Source organism: Vanellus vanellus, assembly GCF_965231255.1.
Source record: "Vanellus vanellus genome assembly, chromosome: 9".
NCBI lineage: Eukaryota > Metazoa > Chordata > Aves > Charadriiformes > Charadriidae > Vanellus > Vanellus vanellus.
Window position 1 is genome coordinate 2,043,384 of NC_138914.1, and position 10,053 is coordinate 2,053,436.

General features: G+C 57.3%; 1 protein-coding gene across 4 annotated transcripts in view; it reads right to left on the reverse strand.

The window, feature by feature from the left end:
* Positions 1–1,159, reverse strand: part of CADPS (calcium dependent secretion activator) — a gene marked incomplete at both ends in the record, with an annotated part of 221,813 nt that extends 220,654 nt beyond the window's left edge. For all 4 annotated transcript variants that reach the window (XM_082487726.1, XM_082487723.1, XM_082487724.1 and 1 more), the window contains one exon: positions 761–1,159. In XM_082487726.1, the coding sequence (XP_082343852.1) occupies positions 761–1,159 (399 nt within the window). The remainder of the gene's footprint in view (positions 1–760) is intronic.
* Positions 1,160–10,053: the final 8,894 nt, after the last annotated feature.

Sequence of the window (10,053 nt, forward strand, 5' to 3'; positions counted from 1 at the left end):
CGGGATGGGCAGCGCCGGTGTGGAGCTCCAGCCCGGCCTCTGCCCGGAGCAGCGCACGGCCCTGCTGCGGTGACGCACTCGGGGAGGAAGAGTCAGGATTGTGGCAGCGACTTCATCGCACGGCTCTGCTGCCACATTTTGCCGGGAAGCCGGCGTTGGGGAGCTCACCATGCATAAACACTTGGGAGAAGTTGAAATGAGACTCGGTAACTCCCCAACTCAGTTTCCGGCATTCCCAGTTAAGCAAACTTTGCAGCGAGCGTGGAGTTGCAGAGCCCCTTTGCAGGAGGCAGGGGCACCAGCCTAGTGCTTTCCAGCAACATAACCCATTTCTCTCCTTTCGACAACCTTTAGACGGCCAACATCCCAAACTTCCCGAATCCCAACGTTGCGTAACTGGGAGCAATGCCCTATGTCAGCGCACCGGCTCCGCGCGGCAGACCGCGGCGGGGAGCAGCACGGAGGGGGGACGAGGGGCAGGGGGCTTCCCCGCGCCCCGGGACGGGGCTGCCGCCAGCAAAGCCCACCCCTGCGGGCCCAAGGTGCCCTCGCCGGGATTGCCCTTGGGGTGCCCGGTGCGGGCCCGGGGAGCGGGCCAGAGGCGGAGGGGCAGGGGGGCGGGCAGGAGGGTATCTAGGGGCGCGGGCAGGGGGCAGAAGGGCGGGCAGGGGACGGGCAGGGGGCGGGCAGGCTGCAGCCGGGGGCAGGCGGGCAGGGGCGGGCAGGGGAGGCCGGGCCCGGCCGCGCAGCCCGGCGGTACCTTCTGCTGCCGGCGGGCCATGTCGGTGGGCTGCTTGGCGTTGAAGGGGTAGGCGATGCAGCGCATGACGAAGACGTAGAGCTGCAGCTTCCTCTTCCTCTCCTCCTCCTCCCGCTGCAGCCGCTCCAGCTCGTCCTTCTCCTTCTCGCTGGCCACCGATGGGCTGGGGCTGGCGGGCCGCGCCGCGCCGCCGCCGCGCCCGCCCGGCTGCAGCCCCCCGCCGCTACCGCCGCTGCCGCCGCCGCCGCCGCCGCCGGCACCGCCGCCGCCGCCGCCGCCCGGGCCCTCGCCGGGGCGGCTGGGCGAGAGCCGCGCTGCAGCGGGCGCCAGCGGCTCCTTCCCGCTCTCCTCCTCCACCAGCTCCTCCGACTCCTCCTCGCTGGACGACGGGTCCAGCATCGCGGCGGCGGCGGGTAGGCTCGGCCGGGGCCGGGCCGGCTCTGGGCTGCGGTGGCTCCGCTCGGCGCGGCGCGGCTCTGCCCCGCTCCGGCTCCGGCTCCGGCTCCGCTCGCCGCCGCGCCCGCGCGCGCGCCCCCGCGCCGCCCCGCCCCGCCCTCGCCTCGCCCCGCCCCGCCCCGCGCGCGCGGGCGCTGGCCGCGGTGCTGCACGGCGGGGGGCGAGGCAGCGAGCGAGCGCCGGGGAGCGGCCCCGCTGCGCATGCCCGCTGGGGGCCGGCCACGCGCCGCCGCCGCCGCCGGGGGCGCCGCCATGGCCGTCGCCTGAGGAGGGCCGCGGGGGGCGGAGGGGCGGGCGGGCGCCCGGGAGTGCTCCCGGCGGGGCACAGCTGTGTCCTCCGTGGCCGCACAGCCCCACACAGGCACCCGCTGTGTCCTTCATGTCCCCACAGACAGTGCTGTGTCCTTTGCGTCCCCACTGGTGCCATTGTGTCCTTCGTGTTCCCACAGCTGCATGGAGATATCACTGTGCCCGCCGTGTCCCCACAGCCACACGGAGATACCACTGTGTCCTCAGTGTCCCCACAGATGCCATTGTGTCCTCAGTGTCCCCACAGTCACACACAGACACCACTGTCTCCTCAGTGTCCCCACAGATGCTGCTCTATCCTCGGTGTCCCCACTGATGCCACTGTGTCGTCAGTGTCCCTACAGAATATGGTTTAGAAGTGGTTTTGTCAGGGCAGGTTAAAGGTTGGACTTGATGACCTTAAAGGTCCTGTCCAACAATTCTATGATTCTACAGCCACACACAGACACCGCTCTGCCCATGGCGTCCCAACAGCCACACAGAGATATCAGCGTGCCCACGGTGCCCCCACAGACACCACTGTCTCTCAGTGTCCCCACAACCCCAAGCAGATGCCACTGTGTCCTTGGTGTCCCCCCAGCCACACACAGGCACCACTGTGCCCCCGCAGCCGTGCGAGTCACACGAATCCCTGCAGACTTGAGGCTCTCGGCAAGTTTGCTTTCCACCAAGCGGCTCTTGTTGCACCTCAGCACAGCTAAAAATCTTAATTGAAAAGCGATACTGCTAATAAATATTTCACCCGAGTCACTAATTATTACATGTGTAATGATATCGTGGTGTTCTGCTTTGAAGATTACCCGGAGCGAGCTGAGGACTTCAGGAGCAGCTCTGAGGGATGAATCAGTGAAGACGTCGTGTGTGTTCAATATTTTAATTTTCAGTGATTTTCAGATCTGATTGAGACTTCGTTTGCGCGTACGTGTGTATTTGTGGTGGGTGGGTGTTTTCAAGGTTTGTTTTTTTCTGCTTAATTAGCAGTGCTTCTTTTGTAAACGTCAAAATACCTGTCACCTGTTATACATGTTAATAAATGTTTGTTTCACTTTTGGGGAGAATAGGTAAACATCGACTCCTGGTGATGGGGATGTGAGATTAGCGCAGGAGAGGGGAGACGGGTGCTGCTTCAGACCACGTGTTTCGGGATTTTCACATCAGCTGGGCTTTCTGAGCTCCTTGCCCACTTCCAATTAAAAGCTCAGCGTAGCAGACGAGTCTGGAAAAACCTTAAGGCTCTGCATTTCCGAAAGCCGTGAGGAGCAGCTGAAAAACTGGTGCAGAAGGGGAAAAATGGCTTTCCCCATTTCTGTCAGCCTTACCTGCCGGAGCCATGCAGTCCCACGGGGCTGCATGTGGGAACAGCCACGCTCGCCGGCCGGGCTCACTGCCACCGCCATGGGAGCCCCTTCTCTCGTGGGGACACCGGCAGCAGAAGGGGGACCAGCGGCCGGCTGCAGCCCTGTGGCTGTGCGTGCCATGGTGTGTGTCCTGCCGGTGGTGCGGGAAGTCCTGGGGATGCTGAGCTCTCTGTGGGGAAGAGCAAAGTCGTCCAGTTATAGAATCACACAATCCCAGACTGGTGGGGTCAGAAGGGCCCTCTGGAGCCCCCCCAGTGCCCCCCCCCGCCAGAGCAGGGGCACCTCCAGCAGTGGCACAGGACACCTCCAGGCGGGTTTGGAATGGCTCCAGAGGGGGAGACTCCCCCCCTCTCTGGGCAGCTGTGCCAGTGCTCTGCCGCCCCCACAGGAGAGAAGTCCCTCCTCAGGGTGAGATGGGACTGCCTATAGTCAAGTTTGTGCCCATTCCCTCTTGTCCTGTCACTGGGCACCGCTGAACAAAGACTGTTCCCATCCCCCGGCACCCGCCCTTTAAGTTCCTGCAAGCAAAGTTTTCCCTGTGGTCCCCATTGGGAATCCTGTTTCAAAAGGCTGGGATTCAGAGCCTCACGCTCCTGGCACTGCACAGGGATGTCATAGAATCATGGGAGGGTTTAGGCTGGAAAGGACCTTGAAGATCATGGAGTTCCAACCCCCCTGCCCTGGGCAGGGACACCTCCCCCCAGCCCAGGTTGCCCAAGGCCACGTCCAGCCTGGCCTTGTACACCTCCAGGGATGGGGCTCCAGGGAGCCACATCCCTGACTCAGTCTTCTTGGGACCAGCCCCCCGGAGGGCATCCTGCCCAGGACATCAGGGTGAGCTCTGCAAGGCAGAACTTCTGCCCTTTGCGCAGCCCCGAGTCCTCTCCCCCTGCACGGGTGCCCCTGCGGGGCAGCCCCGGACCCCGCGGGGCGTCAATGGGCTCCTAGAAGCGCCAGCTGCTGACACGCACCAACACACCAGGCAAACACAGCTCCAGCCCTCTTTCACCTTCACACCCTACTCGTTCGCATGGCTCGTTGGCAGCTCTTGGAAAGCAACGCTGCATTTTCTGCAGCAGCAGAGTCAGCGAATCAAATAAATCCTGCACATCAGGCTGGTGATGTCTGAACCCGGGACAGCCACACAGCCTGCTCTGCCCGGCTACCGCTTTCCTCGGAGACCACCTCCAGAGACGGTCCTTTATTGCCCGGTTTCTCAGGAGCTGCTGCCAGGACCGTCGATCCAACCCACGGGCTGATGAAAGCCGGCCAAAGCCACCCCAGCGTCGTAGCAGGACAAACTGCAGCCCAGCCGGCATTCGGGGATGAGGAGCGTGAGCTGAGAGCGTGGTGGCGGTGCAGGCGGGCAGCCGCGGTGCGAGCGGCAGGGCTGGGTGCAGGCCAGCACGGTGGGGACGGCTGGCAGCGCCGGGCATTTTCCTATGCCCGCATCTTCCCATCAGCCTGGGAAGGGAAAGGCCACCCGGTGCGGTGTTGGGATACAGAGGCTGGGCCAAGCTGGGATTAGGAAAAGGTATTTCCATCCCTCTCGGCCTTCTTCAGTACCACTTCACTTCATGCCTCCCTATGTATTATCTCCCTAAACAAACAAATAAAAGCGCCATGATCTCATTGCTGTGCTGGGACTGCCCCTCCTCACCCACGGGGCATGTCGTGTAGTTGTGCTGCCGGTCCCTTGCGACAGGGACAGGTCGTACGGTACCTCCGTTTTGCCTGGCACGTGTCCTAACATGACTAACGCAAGGCTGACTACCACAGGGGTGATGGGAACATCTCAAAGATCTCTTCCCCAGTAAAGTTCTCTTATTTTTTTAAGTCTCTTTTGGGGTTTTTAAAATTGATGCAATTTTCATGTTATCCGTCAGAAAAACTCATTGCCCTGAGTCCAGTTTTGTCAACTGCGAAGGCAGAAAAATTAGAATCAATTACATCAGTGCCTATAATGGTATTATCTATAGGTAATCCCACAGCAGAGGAGAAGCCTTTGTTCTTTGGTGTTTTCAAGGAAGAAATGCTGTTTATTGTACTGGAAAAAGGAGAAATTTCTTTCTACGACATGAGGCTGCAGGTGCTCTCCCTCATAGTTCAGGAGGTGGATGTTGGAAAGCTGCAGCTCTCTGTCTTCCCTGTCCCAGACATGACAGCAATGAAACCTTCTAAGATGATCAGAGGAAAATTGAGCCGTTTTTTATGAAAGGTTCTCTTTCAGTGGTGATTGCTCTGAACTGTTTAGGTGGTTGGAAGTGCTACAGATAACTCCGCAGAGGTGGATTCTCTGGAGGAAAGCAGCTGGGGATGACAGAAGCGACTTTTGCTGGTAGGAACATCACAGACATTCCATATCTATCTATAGAGACAGATTGACTTTTCTGACAGATTGTCAGAAAAGATTTCTTAAATTAATTGGTGCAAAATAGATACATTCAACCACCCCAAAAAATGTGTTCTTCTTTAGGAGCGTTCAAAATTATATTTATCCTTTAATGGGTGAGATTTTGCTCGCTGGAGAACTTTGAAATTGGATATGCTTGAAAGAGCCTGAGGAGATGTCCAGGCCTGGATTAGTCAAGGTTCATCTGGAAGTGCTGCTGCTCCAGAGAAGCAGGGACACATCACCCTCAGGGTGATTGACGTTTTCTCTTTCCTTAATTCACCCAGCCATGTTTTCCCGGTGGTTAAGTCCAAATGTACAGTTACAACATTAATGCTTTTTCCTGAGTAAAAGAAAGAACAAGGTCAAAAAGTCTCGGGCCTCTTGCTTTCTGTTTCCAAATGCCATTTTTGTCCAGAAAGGTGTATCTGGCTCCCTCTAAAACATCTCCCACTTGCAGATGTTTGCATCCTACTCCAAAACAGCACTATTACAGCATCTCCAACTGCAGGAGAAATACCCTCTGATGACAGCAAGAGTAGGATTTTCAAAATCTTTCAGCGTTAGCCGCCCTGCACCTCTCTTGGTCGCACTTTGTGCAGGAGCCGAGGGCTTCCTCCTTGGTGTTGGAACATCCTGAGAAATACTGCCCTGTTAAACACACGGACGGCACGTGAACCCTGAATTTTGCATCGAGAAAGATGATGTGAAACATGGCTGGGCGAGCCAGCAAAGCAACCGCGCGATAGGCACGGCCGTCCGGCATCGTGCAGGAAGGGAAGCAGCAGCGCAAGTGGAGCGATCATGAAAATCATGTGTGCGTAACTTCCAGTGGTAATATTTCATGGTGGGTAATTGTGTAATTACCCATTAGAGTGGGTAAATGTAGACAAATGAGAGCATTAGCTAAGTCATTTTTGATATTATATTGGTGTATACTGCTGTTTGCTCAGGGTACTAAAACAGAGGCTGTTTGGGTTAAAAGGATGCGTAATGTTGGGCAGTTTGTTTTCAAGAAGCAGCACAGCTGCAAAATCCATGGCCCTTTCGAGCTTATCACTTTGGAGCAGGCTCCAGGAGGTCTCAAAAAATCTGCCCCTACCTATTTGTTCCCAGCATCGCGAATTAATTGCTGCTTCTAAAACACTTCCCAGAATAATTACCTAATGAGATCCGAAGCGCCTGCATTGCCAGCTCTCTTGCGGGTTCCACTAAGAGGCAACGCACACCGCGTGGGGAATACTCGACCTCCGTGCCCGCTCGTGTTTACACGACAAACAAGGAGCAGCGAACACGCACCCGCCCGGCAGCGCCTGCGCCATCCCCGCGGACGGCGAGAGGCTTCTCACCTCTCCTGCCTGGAGCCGCTGCAGCTGCGTACAGCAGATCTCAGGTGGCCTCAGATATTGGAAGCAGCGTCGGTTGAAGAATATTAAAAGTATTTTGTGAAGGGTTGCAAATTTGTTTCCATTTTGCACGGTGTCATAGGGAAGAACGTGACGATATTAGAAAAAATCACTGCTGTAGCATTCATATCCCTCCCCATTCATTCCCGTTAGATGGGGGAAATCAGGGTAGATAAAGATTTGTGGAAATGACTGTAAAGAAAAGCAGAGCTGAAGCAGAAGCCCCGGCCTTGGAGCCGCTGCTGCCTTTGCAAGCAGGCTGGCAGGACCCAATGCTTTGGAAGAAACCCTCAGAAAGAGTAAACTCCATTGAAAGCGGCCATTTGGGAGAGCTTAACTGAAGAGCTCCCACAGGGAGGCTCACATTTGCATGAAAAACAAACAAATTCGCGGTCTTTTTATTAATCCTGGTTAAAGGCCTGAACCAGAATATTTATGAAAGCTGGAAGCAATTAGCGCCTTTGTAAAATCTATGTGCACCCACGGCAGCGAGTCACGGAGAGAGTCTGGAAGGGAAAAGAGAGAGTAAAGAGCATCTCTCGCGCTGCTTAGCCTCCCCCGAGATCCCTTGTGGCCATGGAAAGTTGCTTGCACCGAACGGGAGATTTGGGAAAGCGAGGTGAGCCCGCAGGCTGCTGGTGCTGGGGAGCACGCTGCTTGTCCCCACCGGTCACCTCCTGCACCCGCTACCTCCTATCCCTCGCCCAGCTCGGACGGTGTTGGTTAAATGAGCGAGGAAGGATTTGCCTTGTACCCGCAGCATGCTGGGGGGGGATCCGAAAATGCTGGAGGGGTGTGCAGGGGCCTCAGCGGGGCTTCACCCTCGCTTGGAGGCCGGCTGGATGAGCCGAGCAGCTCCTGATTTCGGGTGCTGTAGAGGTGGGCATGGCGCTGCCCAGTGCCAGCCGCCTGGGAATCACACGCTGCCCGCTGCGCTCGGTGCGTGTAAGAGTCCAACATCTGTGCTCGTTTGTTCTTCTGGCTGTTAGTCACCGCAGCCCCGGCCCTTTGGCAACGTGCCGTCAAAACCTGAAATAAGTGTTTGCTCAGCTGTGCCTCTTGGTTTGGAAAAGCAATTTTGCAATACAAGTCTGAATTTCGTACGGTAGAAGGCAACATGGGAAGCGGAAAAAAGAGTCAAAGTAAGCGGCAAAGAGTCTACTTAAAAGTATCTTCCGGTTCATAAAAATGAGAAATTTTGGCAGCAAGGGAAGGAAGGAGGACGCAGAGGAGCTGCTGAGGACCAGCCTGGCTTAGGCTGTGCAACAAGCAGGTCCCTTCTCCTGAGGACTCGCTGTGCTGCCCTTGGACACAGGCTGTGATGGGCCGGACAGTTTGCACCTTGCCGCTGGGCAGGTTAAAGAACAGCAGTTACGACACTGGATAACGAGAGCGTGCAAGCGGGCAGGTTTGAGCAACACATCCTTTCTTTCGGGCATGAATAGAGTCCGGTCTGCGGCTGCAGAGTGCCACTGTGAAACGCCGCCGCTCGGTAATAACTCTAATTTACAGAGGGGAAATAGAAATCCTGGTGTGTCCTCGGCGCCGTTTGTTTCGCCGTCTCCTAAAATAGCACAGAAAACAATCCTCGTTTCTTGGTAACAGCGTTATATAGATTGCTGTGTCTTCCAAACAGAATGGCTTAAAACCGGTGCTCTTTTCACCCCTTCGCGCGCGCTCAGCTAATATTTACTCTGGGATGCCGGCTGCACCAGGGCTGCGCCAGCAGCCGAGCGGGGGCCAGGGAGGGCTGCTGGCCTGGCTCAGCCCCTCGGCATCGGGGGAGCTGCGGGACGAGGAAGGGAGGCACCGCGGGAGACACATCTGCTGCAGCTGTGACCGGTGCAAGAGCCGGGGTGCAGCTCTGCATTTCTCTTACCGGCGCTGTAGCGTTTGCTCAGCCTCCTCCCTGCCCTGTGCATGGAGTAGTTACGGCACAGGGCTCCCTGGATTACGGCGCGGGCAAGAAAGTTTCCTTTCTTCAGCAAATTGCCATCTCAGAGGGCGGCTTCCCGTCGGTTGAGGGTCAGTCTCTCCTCTGTGGTGGGACTGGTTATCTGTGTCCTGCTGCCCGCCGGGGACTGCCAGCGCCCGACTGCCAGCAGAGATGGAGTGCCCCGTGCCACCCACACCACCGGGAAACTGGGGCTTGCAATGAGGTCACCTCCTAATCTATTTCTGGGTAGTGTGTTTGAAGATGCTTCAGGAAAGCATGTCAGTCCCTCAAAAAAGCCGGTTGAGCCATCATTTTTCCTCGCCTCTCCCCACCCTCGCGGGTGCCGGGTGCTGCTCTCCAGCCCTGATTAGCATCTGCAGGGAAACGAGAGCTCCCACAGCAGCCAGGCTCCAGCGTCAGAAATAGCCGCGTGTGCTGAAGTAGGAGTGCTTATTCCACCCTGTAACTGGATTTAGAGACGCTGCAGCCGCCGCTGTGTGGGGGGTGCTGGTGGCTGGCTCTGAAGCCGCCCTGGCCTCCGGAGGCAATGCTGCCGCTCCCCAGCTCTCTGCCTCCCACGGCCCTCCTGCGGGCAGGAGGCAGCCAGCACATCAGCTTCGGTGGCTTCTGTGCCTTGAGGCTGATGCTCGTGGTGATCCACCTGATGTGCTTCTCTCCCAGGCACCCGCTATTGCTCCGAGGCAGTGGGAGAGCAAACGCCGCAGGGAGAGAAGGGGTGATGCACGACGAGGGGCACATCGTGGCAGGGGCGGAGGAGGAGAGGTTGAGCTGCCTTCTTCGGTAGCACGGGGCAGGAGGTGGGGAAATTTAACCAGAGCGTGGTGGGAAGCGCGCTGCGTGCCCTGGGTTGGGCAGAGCCTGCTCGCCGTGGGGGACGCGCTTGGCCCTGGCGCTGGCTCCGGTCTTTGCGGCCTCTTCGCGGTGTTTATTACACCAGGTGTTAAAATAAATAACACCAAATTAGCCTGAGCCAGCGGGGCCTGAAAGAGGGCAGACTTGATGTCTGCGGCTACTCAGCAAAATCCACGAGCGAGCCGTTTATCTCCGTTTTCTGGCCAGACTGGCAGCATCACATCCGTGCTCAGGTTCGGCACCGAAATCCTTTTCCAAACACCACCGAGAGGATTGTAGCAGCATTTTGCTGCCCAATCAACGCTGGCTCCCAGCTTTCGAGGCGTCTATAATTAAAAATGACTGAGGCTTATTGCAGATAGGAGGACCACGGGAGATTTATTAAATGCACCCTCCTCTGCTAGCCCAGAGCCTGGAAATGATTGCGGCTGATCTATTCCAGCATGCACAGGGCTCCAACAAAACCCGGGCTGGATTGCTGCGGCCATTCAGTGCCTGATTGCCGTCCCCGGGGTCACCGCAAGTCAAGGTGCATCTGTTTACTTATTTTTAAGTTTCTTGTG